At 43.2% G+C, this 24,850-nt stretch overlaps 1 protein-coding gene across 1 annotated transcript in view; it reads left to right on the forward strand.

Moving 5' to 3' along the window:
• Window positions 1-2,140: 2,140 nt before the first annotated feature.
• Window positions 2,141-24,850, forward strand: part of Srd5a2 (steroid 5 alpha-reductase 2) — a 30,183-nt gene continuing 7,473 nt past the window's right edge. Inside the window, exons 1-3 of the mRNA XM_034514336.2 lie at window positions 2,141-2,436; window positions 22,235-22,398; window positions 24,538-24,639. Coding sequence (XP_034370227.1) covers window positions 2,156-2,436; window positions 22,235-22,398; window positions 24,538-24,639 — 547 coding nt within the window. The 5' untranslated portion in view covers window positions 2,141-2,155. The remainder of the gene's footprint in view (window positions 2,437-22,234; window positions 22,399-24,537; window positions 24,640-24,850) is intronic.

Here is a 24,850-nt window from a genome sequence, read left to right on the forward strand (position 1 = left end):
TCTAGCCCACTCATCCCAGGATGAGAGCCTGGCCTAAGGATCCTTCCTGATCTAAGTCCTGCCTGAAGCTGTGCTCTGAGGTGGTTCACAGAGCAGTGCATTAACAAAGCCAAGATCAGCTAAGTTTGCCTGGGTCAGCTAGTGTTGGCCAACCCCCAGACACACAGGCTGGAGATGAATGTATTTTATCGTACAGTTGACTTTAAGTGTGGGTTGTTGATTGGCAAACAGTTTCTATAGAAGTGGGAATAAAAAGGAAAGCAAACACTCAAATTTGACAAAGCTATACAAAAGGAGAGGAAGGAAGTGAGGTGGAGATATTTCATCCATTCAAAGTTATTTCATTGAGCTGGTTTGGAATGCTACACCAAGGTTCTGATTTTTGCCATGACATCCATAGCTCTCTGACCCAGCAAGCCAGCCTCCTAAGGAGACTATGGTTGCTGAAGGTCAAGAAGAGGTACCAACCGAAACCCGGAGGGAGAAGTTGGGTAGAGTGTAGGAGAAGATAAACGGGTTAAAATTGAAACCTCTGGAGGGTATCTGAGTGGTGTTTGCTAGTAGGGAGTGTGCAGTTCTGATGCTTGGGTTTTCTGCTGGCAATCCAGATATGAACATCTTTAAGGAACAAGTAGGAACTGAGAAGTTAGGGCTGAACATATAGAAAGGCACTGTTCAAACTGCAGGAAGCTGGTGAGATCTCAACACCAGGCTATCTCCTGGAAAGTGCTCCAGTCAGTCTGGGTGTCTCCTGCATGATGATCAGCTTCAAACAAACATGGCTGTTATTTTCCTTTTAACACAGCAGGGTGATGACTATTCTTCTTAATCAGCAAAAAGAGGATGCCCTGGATCAATAATGAATCCCCATCTGTCAAATATCCCAGTGCAGAGGAAACTTTCCTAATCTGGAACAGACTGGGGATGTGCATTCTTTCAACTGGCCCCAGGACTGGTTGGAGTGGATAAAAGCCCCTAATAAGGGGACGGGGTAGGGCGCGTGTGGGGGCTGAGAAAGCATGGTGAGCTGTGCTCCAAACAGGGACTGAAGAGGAAAACAGGTCCTAAGTAATCAAAGATAAGACAAAAAGACTGAAGGGAACAGCCAGGTGGGAAGGGGCTGAGGGTCAGAAGAGGTCAGGCCAAAATAGAGAGCAGAGGAAGGGGAGGAAGGAGGGAGAGGGGAAGAAAAAGCAGCCAAGAAGGGCTGGTGCAGAAGCACAGTAGAGATAGGAGAATGGAAGTTGGGGTCCGGGGGGGGGGGGGTGTCTGGAGGTTGAGGGAAGAGTGGGAAAAACAGAAGCGGAAAAGAACCCGGTCTGGTGTGTGGAATGCTGTGCTCTGGGCGGTTCAGAGAGCATCCTTACCATGGAACCCACCCAGCTCCAGCGCTTTAGAGCTGGGAAAAGGTGTCTCTCTAGAGAACACCGAAACTTTAGGCAGAGTTTGAGCCAGCTTCGGAGGAGCGGGGGAGGGTGGGGAGGAGGGGATCGCTGCCATAGGGCTAACTAGAGCATCCGAGGAACAAACTTTTCTCCAAGGCCCTCGAGCCTGAGACCCAGGAGGAATTTGGGCGTTTACCCTAAAAGCTTTCACCTGCCTGAGAGGGAGGGAGCTGGCAGGAAACTGAGGGGAGTGGAGAAGCATGAACAACTGGGGCAGGTGGGAAGTCCTTCCTGCCAGAGCGATCCACGGTGGGCACTGCCTGGTGACAGCACTGAAGGTGTGTGCAAAGGGCTGGAGAAGCGTCGGCGCTTTAATTTTGACTATTGCTTGGTCCTAGAAGTTACAGCATTGGAAGTTGGTGAGCGAGGAGCAAAGCATCCTAGGACTACCTAGGGAGGACAAGAGCTAAAATCGGTGCGGGCACAGATGGAGAAGGAGGTCCTCCAAACACTTTTTGGCTCAACTAAAGCCTCGGTTCTGTGTCCCAGCTGCAGCCCAAAGAACCAGACAGGCGAAATGGGCATTGCTGCTAAGGCCAGCCAGGGCGGGCTACGCCAAGGTGGGAGGCACGTATGGGGGGGGGGGAGACGCTAGAGTAGGGAGGGAACCCTGGTCCGAGGGGCGGACACCGGGTGGCGTCTGGTGCTCCATAAAGGGGCCGCGCTCTCCACTACGCGGGCAGCAGCTACTAGCTGCGAACACAGGCGAGATGCCGATTGTGTGCCATCAGGTCCCGGTGCTGGCAGGTAGCGCCACATTGGCCACCATGGGGACCCTGATCCTGTGCTTAAGGAAACCTGCCAGTTATGGGAAACACTGCGAGAGTGTGTCGTCGGGAGTTCCCCTCCTGCCCGCACGCATAGCCTGGTTCCTGCAGGAGCTGCCTTCCTTTGTGGTGTCGGTAGGGATGCTCGCTTGGCAGCCGCGTTCCCTCTTCGGACCGCCGGGAAATGTGCTATTGGGTCTCTTCTCCGCACATTACTTCCACAGGTTAGCGTTTTCTCCGCAGAGTACAGCTCCTTGCTCCGCTCCAGAGCGCGGACTAACGTCGAGGGGCAGCGCGGAAGAGTGGGGGGGAGCACGGAGGCAGGTTTGGAGCTCCAGACAGGGACTTCAGGCTGGAATGCCCAGGGTTGGGAAGCAACAGCGGGACAGGAGACGCCTTCAATGTCCCTTGGTCCCCGCCCTCGGATGCTCCAGGTAGCTGCGAGGATGGGTGGGTGAAGCCGGGGAACTCAGTTTGGGCAGGAGCTATTGGCCAGGGCCCTTTCCTCTCCAACTGTACGCCTGGAAAGTGCCTGCTCTGTCTCTAGACCTCACCTTTCTCTTGTAGTGCCAGGTCCAGTTGGTTCAGGGACTTGGGGAGGCGATACACTCTGGAACTCTCAGAAGTTCTTCTGATCAGTTTGGTCTTTGTGTGATTGAGGAAGGAAGTGGGTACAGTCCCCCTCCCATACATAGAGGAGAACAGGATACAATGGAGATTCTGCTTAGACAGGACCCCAAAGAAGCCGAGCCAATTGATTTACCTTTCCAAGTTCTTCAGGACTTAAAAGTAAGCCAAGCAGAGCTCAGGCGTTCTAGATGAAAAATTCCGAGTTCAAAAATTTGCCTTACTGGTGTGGGAGGAAAAGACAGGAAAGTGATCAAAGAGATACCAAGAGTCCAAAGGACTGTGCAACCTCTAAAAGAGACCCCAGGGGAAGTAGGTGGACAGCTGAAGTGCCTCTGTGACCGGTTAGCATCTGTCTTTTTGTTTGCGTTCATTGTAAAAGTGGGAGATGTCCTTGATATGCCCACTGAACAGTCAAAGAAACCAAGGCTCAGAAAGGTTATGTAATTAAAGGAAAGGTGACAGCCCTGGTGTCTGGCAGGATAACCAGCTAATTCCCAACGAATACCTTCAGTTCCAGGCCCCCTGCCCTAGATAGATTCTCCACACAGGTCACTAACAGGGAGCATAAGCAGGGAAGGGCTGCCAGAGGCTGACTGTGCTATCCAGAGCGGAGAATTCCTCCCTCAGGCCAGAAGATCAGGTCAACTTAGATAAGAAACTGATTGAAAAGAAAAAAAAAAACCTACGGGGACCTAAGGCAGAATTTTCTCTCAATTAACACATTATTTCTAGGGAAGGAGGGGCAAGTCCCAGGGTAGTTATTATTTTATTTGATACAGATGTACAAAAAGAAGAATCCTGGGTGCAGGATATAAAAGACAAACATTTGATTTTGCTTGCTTGGAAATAGATATTTGATAAGAAAATGCGATTGTATGGACAGCTATTACTATCTCCAAATATACTACTGTCAGCTTTACAGAGACTTTTGTTTTTAGGCAGGGTTTCACTATGCAGCCCTTACTGTCCTGGAATTGACAAAGAAGACCCTCTTGTCTCTGCCTCTAGAATGCAGGCATTAAAGGCATAGGCCACCACAGCCTGGCTGTAAAGTCTTTTTATTTTATTTTATTTTATTTAATAAGGCCATTTCATATAGAAAACGATGCATGTTTTCTGAAAATCCCATTAATGTAATATTTAGATTAAAAAAACCCAAAGGCATTTTTGTGCAACAAAAATATGACCAGTGCCCTTTAAAACAAATGAGGAAGCAATTGTCTGTCAAACAAATATGTCCATGTTGTCCTTCATCTTCAGGGGAACGTTAAATGTGTTAGTGAAGAGTTTGGGGATGATTCTGTCTGAGACGGATTTGCCCCCTGACTTACTTGTCTCTAACTCACCAGGATGTGATATTTGTGGACTTTTCTACCATTTCAGCTCTTCTTTTGAGGCCCCTGGGCACTTCCTGTGCTGTTGTTTTGAGCACGTCCTAGACGTTAGGCTCTGCAGCAGACAGTCTACCTGGTGTAGGCATTAATCCGTATACCAACCGGTTAGGTAGGGGCCGCAACCACCTCCATTCCGCACATGGTGGTTTGGAGACCCAGAGCTGATGCTTTGGCTCACATCGCAGTGACAGGCTGTTCATACTTGTTTTTGATTTTGAAAAGCCATAGGCTTCACACTATTTCTGTTTAAGTCACACAAGACAGTGGATGCTTACCAAAAAAAAAAAAAAAAAAAAAAAAAAAAAAAAAGACTGGACATTAGAAGAGTAGAAATAATACTTTTAATATGTCAGTATGTTACTCATGTTAAAAACATGTCCATCATCCTTTATAGGTGTTAACTATTTCCCATAAGCTTCTTCTGTTTAAATAGATAGTTCTGCCTGATTAACATTTTAGGACTTTCAAAATTAATGGTGTGTGTGTGTGTGTGTGTGTGTGTGTGTGTGTGTTTCTTGCAAGGCATACTCCAGGCTGGCTGGGCCATGAACTAGTAAACAATTCTGTCCCTACCTCATCTTAAGGCAGGCTTCTGAATTACAGATATTACTGCATTTTTTAAAATGTGGGTTTATAAGATGCAAACTCAGGGTGTCAGGGTTATGCTGCAAGCGTTTTTTTTACCTACTGACCCATCTTCGGGGATGTTCGGACATTTTACAGAAAACAACAGCAGCAAACATCTTACAATATGTATCTGTCTACATTGTTACACATTCTTAGAGCATATTTTTCTAGTGGCTGTTTCGTATTTAACCTCAGGTAAAAGCCATGATTTATCTATCTGTTCACTAATAGCTCTATAACCCACTTGACTCTTTTTGTAGATAGGTTAGATGAAAAAGCTGTACATTTTGCAACTAAATTCATTTCAGAAACTAACTTGGGTTCCTGCTTAGAATTTGTGAAGTTCTGAATTCAAATCGAAGCACTGAAGGGGGGGGGGGGGAAGAATTCCAGAAGTTAGAACTCTGTGAAGATTCTTTAGGCTCCTGTTACAAATATTCCTGGAAGATTCAGGACTCAACAGCTTGGAAACAAGAATGAAGTTCTTAGGGGGATGAATGGCTCAGGTTTGGTTCAAGTTCTTTTGCAAAGTGTCCCTTGGGGACTGTTCAGTACCGTAAGTTATTCTACGGCGTGGCGGTTTAAAGCTCAGCCCACTTCCCTTAGTATAAGGTTATCACATTAGAATAAACCCCACAAGGACAAGCTCTTATTTTTCTTTTGTATTATTTCTTTGCACGCTGTGCTCCTGGAGCAAAGTATTGGTACACAGCGGATTCTGAATGGATGAATGAACTTCACTGACCGGCAACAACGTACGGCATTGTGGGAGTGCTGTCAATCACTTAGGAATGGTTAGCGCTGAAGTTGCATGACCAGGTCAACTCGCACAATAGACTTTTTTCAGAGTCTATTGTAGTGGGAGTTTAGCCACGTGGAAATGACTGCTGCCTAACCCCACTACCAAGCTGAGTGCAGGCAGAGTTGTCTCACCTCCTGCTGACCTCCGTGCCAACCCTGGAATGGCTCTTTGCCCAACTTCTTTTTTGATATTCTCGTTCCCAAGGACACTTGATTTCTTACACTGTAGTTAGTGCTATACTTAAGTACCTGTCATAGTTGCTAACCTTTTGAAGATTTGCAGGTGACCTCAATAAGAATAAAGTGACTTAAAAAGAGGAAAGATTCCTTGCCCCCCCCAAAAGGTTAGGAGGATCAGGTCAGGTGGTGCTTGCCTTTAGTCTTAGCATTTGGGAGGCAGATGCAGGAAGGTCTCTTTGTGTTTAAGAGCATTCTGATCTGGTTGAGGCCAGGCAGGGCTGCGGAGTTAGACCTTGTCTCAAAACAAAACAAAACAAAACAACAACAATAACAAAGGCTAGAAGTTGTTGGGCTGTGGAATGCACACATAGAGTCTTTGGAATTTCAAGAGATGCGAAACTATTTCCCAATCAGCTAGGTAATATGGTGGCTTTAATAAAGTCCTTTTTGCTTTCTCCATTGATTCTTCAGCAGCACAAATGTCTCTTTATTACCCGAGACTCAGGCGAGGCATTATTTCTTCCAAGAAACTGCGACTAAAGCACTGCTTGCCTGTGACCCTATTCTGATTCTTCCCGAAGGCTCTTTGCATATGGATTAAAATCTATCCTAAGAAGACTTAGTTCTCATTTCTCTAACTCTCACACCCTGCCTCTCCTTCCTAATGTTTACATATTACAACAGCCATGCACCAGGGGTTGAGCTGGTAAGCAGCAAAGTGAGGTTTTGACCTGAGTTGTTCTGGCCATGTCAGTGGGTCACTTGACATCTGTGAGGTGCAGATGTTCCAGATATTCAGAAACAGGCAGCCTAAGGAGACTATTCACTGGCTGAGAATCAGTGAAGATTAATGCCTACATTGATGGTAACAGACAAATTTCTGTTCTTCCCGATTAAGGAGATCTAACGTGAGACAAGCATGTTTGTGGTTATGTGCTGAGGACATTCATAACATGTAATATTTCCCAATTAACATTCATTGAATGAATTTTTAGAATGAGAGTCAGCAGACCTTATTTTTTTTTATTTTTTATTTTTGGATGGAATCTTAAGGTAGGCCACACTTCTGCCTTGGTCTCTTGAGTGCTGTGATTATTGCTGGCCATTCCTGATAATAGCAGATCATAATTGTTCCTGATAACAGCAGATCATAAGTCAGATCATAACTGTCTTGGGTTTTGAAGCTGTTTGGTCCCTCTGTGGCAGTAGATGGCCCCCTGTCTGGAATGTATCAAAAAGCAGCCGAGGTAGATATCATGTAAGCAAATGACTGTGTGTGCTTGTGTCCCAATAAAACTTTGCAAAACCAGGTACTGCTCCAGATTTGGCCCTCGGGCACAATTTAGCAACCCTTAAGTAAACAATGGGTGGTATAGGTTTACAGTCAGTGCCTGGTAATTCTATAGTGAAGTTCGGTTGAATTCTATAGCAAAATGTTGGGTGAGTTTAAGAAAGCGCCTGCTACATTTATTTAGAGACTTGGTAGTAAACGTCATTTTCTGAGAATTATTGGCCTCTGGGTTCTTTATTTGAATGCCTGAAGGAGAGAGCATGGTTCCTGGAGTTTTCCTTTTAAAAGGGATGACATCATAAGCGCATACAATGAAATATACAGCTATGTTTACCAAAATGTAAACAAGCCATGGAGTTTCTGATTCACTTGTACGCATGGCAGAAAGGACCAACTCCTTGCTCATGTTAAGTCTAACTTAGGTCACTGAAAAAGAACGAGCAAGGGTGGGAAACAGGGACCCAGATGCATGGAGGTAATGGGTACTGAGTTACATGACAAGGAAAAGAAGAGCGGGGTTTGAACTCCTGTCCCTAGGCATGCTATGTCTTACGATAGTCAAAAAGAACCACAGTGCTGTGTGCTTGCCTCCTGGTGAAAAACAGGTAAGGGCTCTCAGTGCATGCTTGCTACTATTTCTGGGTGGAAACTTGGGTGGTAGCAATGTCAATATGAAAGGGTCTGAGGGGGACATGTCTGTGTTCGAGTAGATTGTGGATGTTTGAAGGAGTTCCAAACAGTTTCATTGTTCTCTACCAGATAGAAGCGGGGATTGAGCAGTAAGAGACAGTTCACCACACTTCTTACTGACAAAGTAGGTTTAGGGGACAGTGAGAAAATCAGAATCATGTGGGCCTTCTAACTGTATCTTCAGACTACCGGCAGCAACCATGGTTGGACAACTGGGTTCTCCTCCAAGTCATATTTGCTCTGAGAAGATGGAAGGACTCTGTGTTTTGAGAGATTCTGTTCTTACACTGGCAAATTGAATAATTCACTCATCCTTCTCTGAGAAGTAATTGGCCAAAAACAGTTAGAGAGGGGGACATACATTTGTTTTGTTTTGCTGTTATTACACAGAATACACACATTTTTTGTCTTAGGAGTTTTTGACAGGATGTGGCAACTTGCTTCTGTAGATTTTAATGGGCTGGGGGCGGGGTGGGGTAGGAGGGTGGAGCTTCAAGCCCAGACTCAAGTTGTTTCAAATGTTTCTGTTCTCAACCCAGCAGTGTCTAATGATACTCAGCCTGACACAGGAGCTCTAAGATTTAAAAACCTCTGAATTGGGGCCAACAGTGCCATTTGCCTTCCATTTGGTTATGGAAGCAGGGAGGGGGGTGGAGAAGCCACTATTTATTGGGCTCTGGGTGTTCCGGGCATTATGTTAATGATTTACACAGGTCATCTCATTTTGTTCTTGAGGATGCTACCCCTCAGTGAGTGCACGCAGAGCAGTGGGCGAGCGGAGGGGCCCTGGGAAGGCAAGTGCTTGGCCTGCTCCCTGAAGGATGCTCCCAGTCCAGATCTGTGGGTGGAAATGGGATATTCTGTCACGAAAGGGGCCCCATCTGGTGACCCTGGCTCAGAACCACCCTGCACTCTGTACACCCAGTCTTGGACAATCTTTCCACTTTTTAATTCTAATTTAATCACCTGTACCTAAAGCCTCATGTCAGTCTCTAGGCCATTTTCAACACTCTTCCATTTTCAAAACTGTCTGTCATATATGATCCGCATTGCCCAGGCTGACCCTTTGTTACAAAGCAGGGTACTTTGAACAAAACCGGGTACTTGTTTTTTTTGTTGTTGTTGTTTTTGGTTTTTTTTGTTTTTGTTTTTTGTTTTTTTGGCACGAACCACCTGAAGAGCCTCTACCTCCCTGTTTTCCCACACATTTTAAACACCAGGTAACTGTTTCTGTGTTTCCAAATTTGCCGGTTCTGCCTGCCCATCTCTCAGGCAAGATCCTTTGCATGCCTAAAGTTATATATCTAATAAACAAATCTAAATAGTATTTCAATTGTTTTCTTGTTAAACTTGGAGGTTATTTATATATCCTGAACACAAATATCTTGCCAGGTGGGCACTTAGCAAGTATTTTTCTCCCCACTTGTGGTTTTCTTTTCTAATTCTCTAGCTATCTCCTGAAAAGCAGGGGCGTGTAATTTAGCTGCTCCCTTTTCCCCCGTGTGTCCATGAGCGTTAGCTGCTGTTTGTAAGGAGCCTCTGCCTAAGCTTCGACAGCAAGGGCTCTCCCTTGTACTTCCTCCTAGATGATGTATAGTTTTGGGTTTTGCATTTAGGCCTATGATTTATTTTGTGTGACTGATTTCTCTAGTGTTAGTCGTATGAATCAAAATTCCTTCTGCATATGGACAGCCAGATGTTCTAGTGCTGCTTACTGAAAACATGGTTCTTCTCTAATAATTGACTTCGCACCTTACGTTTTTTAAATTGGAAAATTACGTAGATACATATTTTACCCAAGAAAATAGTCGAATGCCAGGTAAGAACGCAAAGAGATTCTAATCATGAAATAGCTACAAAAATGCAAATTGAACCGTGATATCATTAGAAACCTACTAAGTGGGCTAAAAGAGCATGTAGCCATACTATTCACACATTGCTGATTGAAATGTGAAATGATAAATACTTTAGAAAATGTTTAGACAGTGGTTGAAAAACATAAATGTTGAAAAAGTTTCAAAAAGTAAGTGCTTACATGCTCTTAGGTTCATGATATTTCATTTCTGGATATCCCCTGCCCCCAGTAAACGCACATACTCATAGAAAGACTTATGTGGAAATATTTGCAATGTCTCCTTTGGGGGAAGCTCTCAACTGGAAATAATTCAAATGTTGGTCAATCGGTGAAAGTAATAAACTGTAGTATAAATATATAATGAAGCATTACTCAAGAAATAAAATGAATGGAATAATGACACAGGTTACAGTGTGGAAAGGGGGTGAAATAATTCTAGGTAAAAGGAACCAAGCCCAAAGGAATGCATACTTTATTATTCTGTTTTTATAAAGTCCAAATAACACATAGTGACATAAGAGAGACCCAGCGGTTTCCTGAAGCGAAGGATCTCTTGGTAGTGATGGATGTGTTTGTTGTGATATGGCATCATGGATATGTGCACACCTTAAACATCAGATTGTACAGTTTAAATGAATTCATATTAAATACATCTAAATTGATACTTTACAAAACCCACTTGAAACCCATGTCACTGAGAGTTATTCAAGTTCTCTATGAAAATAATCTGCTAATGTTTAACAGGATCTGAAAAGAAATTCACTTTGGGGGATGGCAGAGAGAGAGAGAGAGAGAGAGAGAGAGAGAGAGAGAGAGCAAGTGCACCTGAAAACTGATCTGAAGGGAAATGTTAAGAGAAGAGACACCAAAAGAAAATTTTTTTTTACATAGATACAAGACTTTAAAAAAAAAAATCTAAAAACAACAAAATAAAATCTGGTCATTTAACTGCTCTACAATCAGAACCAATCATAACTTGCTGTTTATTGTTATTGTTATTACTACTACTACTATTATTTTTTGTCAATTTGATACAAGCTAGAGTTGCCTGGGAAGAAGCAACCTCAACTGAGGAACTGTCTTCATCCCATCCCATTGGTCTGCGGGGCCTTTTCTTAGTGGTTAAGAGGGCCCAGCTCACTGTGGGCAGTGCTGTCCCTAGGCAGGATGAGCCTGAAGTGTAAAAGAAAAGCAGCTGAACACGCCAGAGCAAGCAGGCCAGTGAGCACATCCTTTTATGGATTTCAGCTTCAGGCCCCTGACTTCGCTCGCATTGATGGACTGTAATCTATAAGCTAAATAGACCCGTTCCTTCCCAACTGTACTTTTTCTCCATAGAAGTTTGAACCCAAACAAACAAACAAACAAACAAATTTTTGATGCCTTGTCTTAATTGTAAAAACACACGGAATGTAGTTAAAAATAGCCATTTTAATGTTGTTGTCCCTTATTCTCAACGTTGTTTCCTTTTTAGTTTTCTTTCTTCTTTTTCCTTTTTCTGTATGCATATGTGTGTGGAGATCAGAGGACAACTTGTGGGAGTTGTTTCTTTTCTCCACCAAATGGATCCCAGGATGGGACTTAGGCTATCTGACTTGATGACAAGTGCCTTACCTCCTCCGGGAACTACTTACTGACTTTTTATCACTGATTCTGTAATTTCTTTATCACTTTTGATTGATTATCTTATTCCAGTCATGGGCAATGTTTATACACACTTTTGCATGTGTTAGATGGTAAGAAATTGTGGTGGCACACGCCTTTAATCCCAGCACTTGGGAGGCAGAGGCAGGCGGATTTCTGAGTTCGAGGCCAGCCAGGTCTACAGAGTGAGTTTCAGGACAGCCAGGGCTACACAGAGAAACTCTGTCTTCAGAAGAGAGAGAGAGAGAGAGAGAGAGAGAGAGAGAGAGAGAGAGAGAGAGAGAGAGAGAAGAAAAAAAGAAAAGAATGAAAAAGAAATTTTAGCTCTTTCAAGCCAGATAAAATGGTAAATCACCATCATCCTACCACTTGGGATACCTAGGCAAGAGGATTGAGTTTAAGCCAGCCTTAGCTACATATGGCTATTCAGATCAGGGTGGACTATATAACAAACCCAGCTTCTAAAAAAAGCCAAAACACTAGTAAAACAACAAAAGAAGAAATTATAGAGTTGAAGGTTAGGAATCTATACATTTCTATAAATATTCTTTATCTTCATTCTAGACGCAGCTAGGTTATTTGGAAACAATTAAATCCTTTCAGGCATTGCATAAGTTTTGTGGTTCCAGAGAGAGCTGGTCTAGCTAGGGTTAATGAATCTTCTCTAAAGTAAGGTCTTTTTGAGCATTCTAGCAGTGTCTCATGGATTACGAATTTTCTATCTGGCTGGTGAAAATGGATCCTATTCCTGGTCAAATATAAGTATTGGGTAGTGTTATTAAATTTGGGGGGTGATTCTTTTCTTACACAAATTCACTAATTAGCTGACTACCTGAAGAAGACCCTCTTCAGTACTTTGTGTCTTTCTCTTCAGTACTCTGTAACGAGAGTTATACACATCTTGATCTTATGACTCGAGAATCTTGTATCGTTTAGCCTAGAATCCTCTTCCTTATAGTTCAGCCTAGAAATTCTCTCAAAACAGCAATCTGGGTTAGTTATAATGTTCACATAATTTGTTCCTGGTTTCTCAGGAATCCCTGAATGTGATGGCTCGTGTTCATTGTCAGCTAAGAAAAATGTAGAATCACTGGGAGGTGAGCCTATGATCATGTCAGTGGGGTGTTATCTTGATTGTCTTGACTGAGATGGAAGACCTGCCCACTGTTGGTGCTGCTATTCCAAAGGCAGTGGACTCTGGACTGTGTAAGTCCATGGAGAAAATGATATAAGCACTAGCGTGTGTACATTTGTTGCTATCTGTCTTTGTGACTTCCTCGCTCTGATGCACTATGACCTGGAACCAAGAACTCAATAACTCAGTTCTCCATTAAGGTGCTTTTGAGAGGCTACTTTATCACAGTAGTGGGAAGATAATTGAAGACACTGTCATTTATTGTCTAATACTTTTTGTTTCATGTAATTTTTCTTGCTTCTTTATAGTCTAGAAAATAAATCCAGTTCCCATTACTCCAAACTTACTGGAAGTATCTCCAGTAGAGTTCATCTTTGCTAATGAGCCCCCTGCTGTGGGTGCAGGAAACCCATATTGAGTCCTTTGGAAAAGCAACTAGTGCTCTGAAAAATCTTTCCAGTTCCTTAATTCTACTTCTTCATCCATTCTTATGCTGGTTGTGCAAAGACCTTTGGGTCCCGTCTTGTCTGTCTCTAAGCTTGTGGAAGGCTACAGGTGGCAAAAGATTGATTTTCTTTACACGAGGCATGGATGGCAAGGTGAATACAGGGCCATAGAATAGGGGCTATAGAACCAGAGATAGCAGCGATGACAGACAGGCCTGAAACTTTCACTCAACAAAGTCTGTCACAGACATTTCAATATGTCCTTTCTCATTCTTTTTATTATTATTCAAGTAAGCAGTGGAATGGAGCTCAGATGTATAAAGGCACCACACTCAGGCAGAGCCATCTTTGAAGGCTGTGTCCTTTGATTAGAGCAAGTTCACCCTACAGTAATATTTCTTCTTTGTAACTTCTATTGGTGTGATCCGTGTGCATGCTGACAACTTCATAAAGACCTTTGGTTTAATTGTATCATGTACTTCAGCTGTGTGGGATCTCACACTTCCCTTTCTCTCCCTTTCCGCCTCCTGCTGGTTCTCTTTCTTCCCCACAAACAGTCTACCCTCATATCATGCATACATGTATGTGTGTATGTATATGAATTGCATGCATCTATATAAAATCAAGGACCCACGTGGGAGAGAAAACATATTATAATTCATCATTCTGAGTCTTGTTTCTTTTGTTTAATGTGATCATCTCCAATTGCATTTATTTTCCTGCAAGTGACATAATTCAATTTTTCTTCAGGTCAGAACGAAACTCCATTGTGTATATAATGTACCACGTTTTAAAAATTCTTTCATTATTGATGGACACCAGAACTAGTTCCACAGTGACATTGCTAATGATGCTACAATATCTTTGGCTTATTGCATGTGTGGTACTGTTCTTTAGACTGCATTTCCAAGAGTGATGTAAATGGGTCATATGATAGTTCTATTTTTGTTATTTTTTTTGAGGACCTTCCATACTTATTCCCAGAGTGGCTTCACCTCTTTGCATTCCTATCAGCAGCAAATGAGACTTCTTCTTTCTCTGTGTCCTTGTTAGCATTTATTGATATTTATTTTAATTACTTATTTTTAATTTTTAATTTTATTTGCATGACTGTTTTGCCTACATGTACACCTGTATGCTACTTGCATATGTTGTGCCTGCTTAGGCCAGAAAAGGAAGGGAATCTGATCCCTGAGAACTGGACTTACAGATGGTTGTGTTTCTCCACGTGGTTACTGTGAATCGAACCTACATCCTCTGCAAGAGTAGCCAGTGTGTTTAACCACTGTCTTAGAGTTACTATTGCTGTGATAAATGACTGGAGCAACTCAGAGAGGATAGGCTTTATTCAGCGTACACTTCCACATCACTGTTCATCATTGAAGGAAGTCAGGACAGGAATTGAACCAGGGCAAGCACCTGGAAACAGGGGCTGATGCAGAGGCCATGATTAAACACTGCTTACTGGCTTGCTCCCCATGGCTTGCTCGGCCTGCCTTCTTATAGAACTTGTGACCACCAGCCCAGGGATGGCACCACCCACATTGGGCTGGCCCCTCTTCTGTCAATCACTACCTAAGAAAATACATTAAGAAAATACAGCCTGATCCTATTAAGATTTTTTTTTTTTAACTAAGGCTCCCTCATCTCAGGTGAGTAGCTTGTGTCAGGATTTTGTGTTACTATTGCTTCACACTGATCTAGCTAAGGATATGGGAAAGTCACCCCATTCCTGCCATGGGTAGGCAGCAGTCCAGGTTATCTTAATGTGAAGACTTCTTGTTACTGTTGCAGGGGGTAGGAGTTCTGAATCCATACTTGCTCTCCACTGACAACTGCCTAGCTGGCAACTGTTTCCTTTCTCCTCATAGTTTTTTTCTCCCGGCTCTCAGGGTAGGCGTGAGCAGCCTCACTAAGGCTGGGGCTTGGGGAATATTTCCACTCTCCACTCAGCCCAGGAGGAGGAGGATTAGAGTCAGGATGTACAGACTCCCCACAAGATCTCACCTTGCACTGAGAGAATATGGAAAAACCTAAAGTTCTGGCTCCCTCTTAGCCCTCTCTGACAACTTGACAGAGCTTAAAGTGCTTTTCCCAGCTCAATGGTGGAGTGCGGGGAACTTTCTCTGAATTTTGTTCCTGGATAGGAGTGAGGTTACATTTTTTTTTTCTTGGTCTCTGGGTGAGAAAGGTGGAGACTGTAGGGAGAGGGAAAGGGGAGAAGGGAGAGAGAGGGAAAGAGGGGAAAGGGGAAGAGGGAGAGAGAGGATTCCCATCCTGTTTCTACGTGTTCTATTTCATGGTTGCTAACTCTAAGAAAGAGGAGGGAAAAAGAAAGACCAAGGAACTGGCAGCTGCCTTGTTCTTTAGGTCTCTAGGCCTTTACTGTGTGCCTTGTTCTGCCACCATTTAGAATGCTCTTATGCTTGTTTTATGAAGTGTCCAGGAGTTGCATGTGGCAGGAGAAATGGGGAAAGTACTTGGAGTTCACCATCCTGGAAGTGAGAGTATGGTACATGTTCAGGGGGTAGAATTTCATGACTTGTGTGCACCGAATATCTTCCATTTATACCAGATGACAGTCATCCATTCCACATCAATTCTAGGCCCACTGTGTGCCAGGCCCACTGTGCACCACGTACTGCAGACATAATGGTGAATAGGATGGGTAGTATTACACTCCTTAAGAATTTTACATTTTTTTAAATTGAAAATAATTTTCTATGCAACACATTCTGACCAGTTTCCCCTTCCCCATCTCTTCCTAGATGCTCTCCAACTCCCCAGCCTTTGAACTCCATACCCTCTTTCTCTCTTTTAAGAAAATAGACAAATAAAACAAACAAAAATAAAACAAAGTGAATGAACGAACCAAGAAAAAAAAAGAAACAAGAAAGAACACGCAACAGACACACATAGACAGACATACAGACACATATACACAGACAAACATGGACACACATACAAACACACACAGACAGAAACACAGATACACACAGACACATAGACACACACAGACACAGATAGGTACACACACAGAGACACACACACACCATAAAGGCAGAGGGTGTGTTTCAGGAAAGGTGATGTGACCCAGCTTAGGGCTTACCTGGGTTTTACCACACAGGCAGAAGAGACTGCAGTGGACAGCGGTGGGTGTCAAGTGAGAAGGATTTTGCAAACCTCTTCAGGAGAATTTTAGTGTTCTTTTGAACTCAAGGTAGTGGAGTGGGTGAGACATGGCTGGATTCTAAGTAAGGTTCTAAGTTAGGGATGCTGGCATTTGCTAACCAATTTACCTGAGATGGGGGGAGAAGGAGAGAGAGAGAAGAAAGGAGAGGGGAAGGCAGAAGGGAGGGAGGAATGGAGAGAGGGAGGGAGGGAGAGAAAGAGAGAGAGAGAGAGAGAGAGAGAGAGAGAGAGAGAGAGAGAGAGAGAGAGAGAGAGAGAGAGAGATCTTCAGACTGGAATTGTGAGAATAAACTAACAATCTAAACTAACAATCTCCTGGGATGAGACAATCCTGGGGATGCACAGGTTTGGGGAGAGTGGGGGATCAGGACTCTCATTTGGGGTATGTTAAGACTGAAATTTTCATGACATTCATGACATGTAGCAGGGAGCTGCCTATGGGTGGTCTATGAATGAAGATCCATCAGGCGGATGCCTGCCTTTGCTCATGCTTCTAGGACAGCAGTGGGCACTTTGTAAGGAGTGTGAGTTTAGCCCTCATATTTACTGAGGCTGGGGGATTCAGCATCAAGGTGGTGGCATCTGGTGAGGACCTTCTCGTAGTGTTTTCACATGTTGGAACTTAGAAAGGCAAGAACAAGCAGCCACTCCTGTAAACCCTTCAGAAGAGATGTTTGTCTGTCCATTAGGGTAGAGCACTCACAACCGAAACACATTCCTAAAGACCCAAAGACTCCTCCAGTGCTGTGCAATGGAGACGAAGGGTGAGCCACAATCAGACCACAGTGACGCTACTTAATATCTATCATTTGAGGACATGTCACCACACAGACAGTGGCTAATGGAGTAGAAATGTGTGAGACCTGGGGCATCAATATTTGAAAGATAAAGTGTTAAGAAGAAACCCACGAAGGAAAACCAGGACAGATCAGTGAAGCAGAAGAACCTAGGGAGTGCGGTGTGCTTGCTGGCACTGTTTCCATGAGAAGGGCATGATGGGCTGCCCAGCCTGAAGAGGCCTGAAACTTGGATCTTGCTCTGGAAATATGGCACCAGGTGACTTTGCCAGGACTTGCTTTTGTGAGGATAGAGGATATAGAAGAGAGAATGTCATAGAGGTGGTAAATGTAAGCTGCTCTGGAGAGGAATTCTGTTGTAAAAGAAACCAAGGAAATGGGACAGTGAATGACAGAGGCACACGTTCACTACATAGAACAGCTAAGTGCAACACAGAGAGGCTTTCTATGCATTTGCAGAATCTGAATTTATTTTGATTGACAATCAAGTCTCAAATTTCATATAGTGAAGAGTCTTGAATTGGCTTGATAATCTTAGCAATAGCATTTATATTTGAAGAAGATTTAGTTAAATATGAGTTTGTAGACACAAGGTGTGTTATTTCTAATTTTTTTTTTCCCTTTGGGTTTAATTTGGATCTGCAATTTCAGTCAACCCTTTTCAACTTGAGTGTCATCTCCTCCCTCCACCTCTCAGTGAACATTTACTTAGTGGTGACAGAAAACTGCACATTTACAGAATTCTTATCAGCCTCTATCCAAATGAGCATAAAATAATTAAAATTGACATCAGCAGGGCTGGAGAAAATTAAAGAAACATGGTTCCAGATCATGGAAAAGCCACAAAGGGTAGGTAGGGCCGAGAATGCTATCTTAGTTTCTTCTCCTGTTGCTATGACAAAACTATTCAGGATGGAGAGATGGCTATGTGACTAAGAGCACTGGCTGCCCTTCAGAGGACCTGGATTTAATTCTCCGCACCCATATGTCAGTTCATAACCATGTAAAATTCTAGTTCCAGGGGATTTAATGCCCTCTTCTGGCCTCTGTGGGCCATGCATGCAGGTAATACACATAATATACATACACATACTGTGATGATTTGTATATGCTTGGTTCAGGGAGTGGCACTATTAGGAGGTGTGGCCTTGTTGGAGTAGGTGTGTCACTGTGGGCATGGTCTTAAGACCCTCATCTTAGCTGCCTGGGAGTCTTTTCCTAGCAGCCTTCAGATGAAGATATAGAACTCTCAGTTCCTTCTGCACCATGCCTGCCTGGTTGTTGCCATGTTCCCGCCTTGATGATAATGGACTGAACCTCTGAACCTGTAAACCAGCACCAATTAAATGTCCTTACAAGAGTTGCCTCGATCATGGTGTCTGTTCACAGCTATAAAACCCTAACTAAAACACATACCGATACACATAAAATAATAATAAAAGTTTCAGATAAAATACTCTGACAAAGTAATTTGAGGGAGAAGCGTTTAATTTATTCTGGCTTGTTGTTCTAGGGTACAGTCAATTATTCTGAGGTAGTCAAGGCAGCAGGAGCTTGAAGTAGCTGATCACGTCACACCCACAACCAGGAAGTAGAGAACAATAAATGCATCCATGCTAATGCCCAGTTTGTTTTCTCTATATAGTCTGGGGTTCCCAGCTCAGGCATTGGTTCTGACTACAATTAAGATGGACTTTCCCCACATTAATTAATGTAGTCAAGATAGTTTCTCACAAGCATGATAAAGGCTGGTCTTCTAGGGAATTCTAGATTCTTGTCAGGTTGATAAACAGCACCAAACATACAGAGCTGAAGGGGAAATTTTATCCAACTCCCTGGTGTTGATTTACAGTCTCGTTAACCAACTGCCTCTCCCCTCTCTTCATTTTTTAATCTTTTTTTCTACACTGAGACATATATTGTGTTGAATTGCTTCCAGCTTCCCAAAGGAAAGCCATTTATGTCCCAAGAGCCATATTTGTTCTCTAGGACTTCTGGCTTCCCACCCGTTGTCTATGCTTACAGATTTCTTTTCCTTTTTCCCATTGAGGAAACTGGTGGGCTATATTTTCCATTTTCCCTTATGGTTGTATGGGGATGAAGGGATGAAGGTGGGAATAATATACGGCACTGTATTCCAAAATCCCATCTTCAATAAAACCTACAGAGTCATCCACATTCGCTTGTTTTTGCTCATCTACACACCTAAGACTCCCTGGAAGAGCCTGGGTCCTGAATGGGTGCACATTACACCGTCATCGCTCTGCACCTGCACCAGCTGTGCTGTGTGTGAACAACGGAGGAGCGCCCAGCATCTCAGACCTCTGGTACTTTGTTACTGCAGACAGCCTGCTCTGACTCATCCCTTTGGTTAAGAAGCAAGGATTATTGATTTAAGAGGCCATAGGCTTGGGTTGAATTCATGCTTTACTTTGGAAGCATCATAAGCTTAGTATTTGGATTCATTTGGTCTCATTTAGGGAAAAAGACTACACTGTTAAGAGGTAGTTATTATTTTTTTTAATGACTTTTTGTTGGTTTTGTAGACTTTTTTCCCTCTGAGAATTTAACCTACCTTTAGGCCCCCAAAGCTCTCAAGAATGGGAATCTGGGGAGAAATGAATGCTAGTGTTAATCCCACAGTTATGACTAGCCTCAGCTTACAGAGGAAGATGTTTACCCAAGATCTGTCAGGAAGACATAGAATCCATCAAGCCAGAACCCGACCTTTAGTACTTGCTTGCTCTGTTTGGGTTTCACTCTCCTCAGGAGGAAAGAGCCCTGAGCACAGTGGGCCTGTAGACATGCTGGGTTAGGGCCCCACCTTCCGCTTCCTTCTTTAGCATTTTGAAAGACATGAGAGGCAGAGGCATCGATGTTTTGAAGATTTATTTATTTACGTATTTTATATATATGGGTATTTTTGTCTGCATGTACACCTGCACACCAGAAGATTGCATCAGATGGTTGTGAGTTGCTATGTGGGTGCTGGGAATTGAACTCAGGACCTTTGGAAGAGCAGTGAATGCTCTTAACCACTGAGCCATCTCTCTAGCCCCGAGGTAGTGATTTTTATTCCTGGAAATGAGTGTTGTGCCTGAATGTAGAGGGAGGGGCTCTGTAGGGGACTTAGGGGTCAGAGTCTGAATGTAATGTTCGTGATTAAGGAGTAAGGAGGCAGTCTATAGTTTCCAGAGAAGTGATACAGGAAGTAGGTGCAGAGGCAGGCGGATTTCTGAGTTTGAGGCCAGCCTGGTCTACAGAGTGAGTTCCAGGACAGCCAGGGCTACACAGAGAAACCCTGTCTTGAATAAATAAATAAATAAATAAATAAATAAATAAATACATAAATACATAAATAAATAAATAGAATAAAATTTAAAAAGTGTATGCAACCATTGCTGGCTCCTGCCTCACCTACCAGGTCATAGCCTCCTGTCCCTGCAGGGGCTTCCCATGGCTTTTCCACATCCACCATTTCTCCAGAGTTGAATTTAAGAACAAGAGAAGAAACAGCTTGCTCTGACTTGCCTTCTTGTGTGAGGTCCCTACAATAAAAGAAGGGGGAAGCCAGCAGTGCCCTCACTCAAGATTCTGCCTGAAGGGATTCTTTTACTCTTTTGCACTTAGCAGCTCTTTTTAAAAAGTCATGGAAAGATAACTCAGTCTGTGGGTGATTTTAGAGTCCCTCGAACAATAGCCTTTCTATGGGTAGCATTTACTTGTTGCTGTTTTATTGAGAAGAAAAGCTTTTGGTCATCAGTTGAAGATGACAAGCATAAGAATCCAGGGACATGGGATGTAGCACGAATGCTACTAGTAACATTTTTATCAGAGTAAGGATTTGAGGTAATAGTGAGCTCTAGTGACAAGGTCTTAATAGTTTTCTTAATGAATCGTTATGCAATCGTGTAACTTTATCTAATATTCACAAGCGTCTACAGCCATTTTTCTTTCCACGCCCTGTTTATCACAAGTATGGCTCTTGGAGCAGTTGGGCAACTTCCTGTCTCCCTTTCTCATCAATTGTTCCCTTACTTTCCACACAATAAAACACCCTTGACATCCCTTGCACCCTCCCTGCCTCTGATGTGTGATTAGCTATTTCTTCCTGAGGGAGTGGTGCTGATGGACTTGGCCTGGTTGCATGTTGCTGCTGGTGTATCCTTACTCCTAGACCTCAGACAGTGCTGTTTTTTTTCTGGTGCCCCATCCATATTGATATTTCCAAATACCATTATCCCCAAGAAGACATCTGGGTGTTGCAAAACTCCCGAGACCATCGCATTCCCTGGCTTTTCCTTGTAAACTTTCATATGGTTTATCTTTACTTCTCTGGTAACCACCCCAGGGCACCAAGCTATGGAAACACTGAAAAGTACACTGTTCTCTAAATCTTGCAGCATTGTGCCAGGTGGAACACAGACAAACCCGTTGAGCAGAGCAGAGCTTTGCAGGAAGCCACTAGACAGGTGGAGTAAAGGCCTCTCTTAGGGAGTGTGAAAGAGCCATGACTCTCCTCACTCTCAGCAACACTTGGAACATAAACTATCAGTTTTAAGGCTGCAGAGCTCTGCATGAACTCGGTAAATGGGTCACAAGGTTTGTTGCATTTGATGTAACTCATCCTTGTCTTCATCAGGTTTCAGGGTGCCGCAGACTTTTAGTTAATATCCAAATTTCTGAAAAAAAAAAAAAAAGAATTGATTCTGACATTTTTTTTTTTTTTTTGTGGAGCCAAGTTTTGATTTGTATGGGGGTGATAATTCTTCCAGTCTTTTCTCTGTCACCAGCCGCTGAATGGGGGTGCTGTCTACCTTTCATAAATAAAGCAAGGCACCAAATGATAGTTTCTATGCATTTCTAACTTCATAAGACAAACAAACAAATAAAAAAACCAAAACGACAACAACCAAACCAAACCACCACCAATAAAACAAAACAAAACAAAACACAAGTAAAAATCATGTAGAAGCAGTGACCTCCATTCAGTGCATGTCTTTGTGTCCCCTGTGCTGGTTTTTCTTTTTTTTTTTTTTTTTTAACAAGGGCATGCCACCACGGCAGGCTTAAAAAAACAAAAACAAACAAACAAACGAAAACCCAACAAAGACAAATCCCCACAGACTGTGAAATCAAATTCAGGTCCTCATGCTTACAAGTCAAACATTTTACTGAGTGGGCCAAAATTAAGGGGAAAGTGTTTGCAACAATGGGTTTAGTATGGTTATCTGGACTATTTGGTGGTTGGACGCTCCTCCCACCCACTTCACTCCCGGCCCCTCCCCTTCCCTTCTTTCTTCCTTCAATAATGACTGTCAATCACTATCTTTTTCCTAGGACATTTATTTATTCATTGCTCACCAGAGGAAGGCCTTTACCAGCTTTGATCTTTTTGCGAGCCACTGCCTTCTGCATAGGGAACGGACTCCTTCAAGCCTACTACCTGGTTTATTGCGCAGAATACCCCGAGGAGTGGTACACAGATGTGCGGTTTAGCTTCGGTGAGTGAGGACTGTCTCCCATCCCTTCCTAGGTAACACCGGTCCCAAGGTGTCAATCACAGTTGTCTCTTCTCATCCTACTACTGCAGCCGCCCCACAGTCTCCCTTCCCACTCACACCCCTTCTCTGTCCTGTCTTTCCCTGTAAGGCAGCCAGGGAGATTGTTCAAACACTCATTTTGTCATTTCCCTTCTCAAAATGGTTCAATAGATTTCTACCGCACCTAAGAAACAGGTTCCCTTCCTATAAAAACCAAACGCTCCCAGTCTTTTCAACTTGGCAGTTTTTCCTGGTCCCCTTCACCCTGTTTTCTGTGCTATCCCCAGAAGCCTTGCTCCTGGGATTCAAACAGTCAAGCCTGTTCTGTGTCAGCGCTTCCGTTCAGGATGCTCCGTGTTCCTAGAATGTTCTGCCTATCTGAGCTTTGAGGCCGGGCCCATTCCCTTGCTTCCTTCCTCTCTCTACCAATTTACCCCTCCTCAAAGAGGCTTTTCCTAAACACATTACCTGAAATAATTGAAGAACTCGATCGTTAAAAATTCCCCCTATTTTCCGTGAAAGAGGAGGTGGAAAGAGGGTAAGAGTCAGAGGGGACAGAGGCACCAAGAAACCAAGGTCCTCTAAGTCAACACAAGCAAAGCTCATACGAACTCATAGAGACTGAAGCAGCATGCACAGGGCCAACATTGGGTCTGCACCAGGTCCTCTGTGTGTATTTTATGGTTTCCACGGATTCCTGACTGTGCAAACATGTGTGTCTCTGATTCCCGTGCCTTCTCTTGGGCTCTTTTCCTTCTGTGCCTTGTCTTGTCCAACTTCAATGTGATAGTTTTTGTTTTATCTTATATTTTTATTTTATATCTTATATATTTTGTTATATTTAAAATGAATGAATGAATAAATGAATGAATGAAAACCTAGACACTAGGGTAAAGGTTAAAAACTGAACTGTCACTTATACCTGCTGGAAGAGGGAAAATCAATTTCCTCCAATGGAGTGACTCTAGGCATATCTATAAGACTATAAGAGGCATTTCGGGGACATGTGAGGGAACTGGAATATGGCCTGCAAGTTACATGGAGAAGTGCTAGATCACATGAAAAGAGAAGGATGTGTGGGAAGGTGTTTAATGTGGTGATCTGGGGAGGTAGGAATGTGTAATTTGCTTCTGTTAACACCAACTAATTCTAAATATATGTATATTACGTTTACAACAGTACTAAACAGAAATGGGATCCCATTTCTCCCAAGCTTAACACCTACGGATGATTTCCAGAAGTCTTGTAGTTTCTCCACCTGCCAACAGCATTCACTTTATTAAACCATTGCCTTGAGCATAATATTTATATTTAACTACAAAGAATGCAGAGTCACATTTTTTTGTTAATAAAGTTTGGTTTTAGATTTTTTCATACATGCATATGGTTGCCTTTCAACTTTCACAGTGGGGCACCACAAAGAGGAAGAGAGCAGACCATCGAATGAGCTAGCTAGTAGGTCACTGGTGAATGGGCCAAGTGCTTGATAATATTCATTCATTTATTCCATCGATGCTTATGTAGATACACACAGTGATGTTTCCTCTTGCTTGCCTCCCTCCTCCCATCTCTGTTCAGCACAATTCTCTGTGAGAACTGTCATTTTACCCTAGGAAATAGTACAACCTCTCCTCCCGGTAAGCCTCAGTTCCTATCCGAATACCATTCTTAGATTTAGCAATTAAATGCCCCTCCCTTTATTTTAAGAAAAAAGCCAGGTAGTGATGGCATGTGCCCTTAATACCAGCACTTGGGAAGCAGAGGCAAGTGCATCTCTATGAGTTTAAGGTCAGCCTGGTCTACAGAATAAGATCCAGGACAGGTAGGGCTACACAGAGAAACTCTCTCTCAAAAAACACAAACCCAAACCAAAACTGAAATCAACCAACAAAACAAAACAAAACAAAACAAAACAAAACAAAACAAAACAAGACAACCTCCCCCAAACCAAAACCAACCAACCAACCAACCAACCAAAAACCAAAAACCAAAAAAACAACAAAAACCAACTAACCATACAAACACTCAACAACCTATCTTGTATGATAAATACCAAGTCAAAGCAAACCTTTTGACCCATTTTCTTTCTTCTTTGCCAAGGTGTCTTTCTATTTATTTTGGGAATGGGAATCAACATCCATAGTGACTACATGCTGCGCCAGCTTAGGAAGCCTGGAGAAGTCATCTATAGGATTCCACAAGGTAATGCCTGCCCTGTCGCCAAGAGTCCCATTGTTCACTGGAGCCTGCCCCAGTGATTAACAAAGGGGGAGGGGTCTGTGACAGCACAGCTACGCACCAGATACACTTTGGCTGCCTTCTGTCCTCCTCTGCATACTCTGTCCCCTCTTCCCCTCTACAGAGCCCAAGAAAGCTCCAAGAGGGCTGAGGCTATAGCTCGGTTGGAAGAGTG

This window comes from Arvicanthis niloticus, chromosome 11 (assembly GCF_011762505.2).
Source record: "Arvicanthis niloticus isolate mArvNil1 chromosome 11, mArvNil1.pat.X, whole genome shotgun sequence".
Classification (NCBI taxonomy): Eukaryota; Metazoa; Chordata; class Mammalia; order Rodentia; family Muridae; genus Arvicanthis; species Arvicanthis niloticus.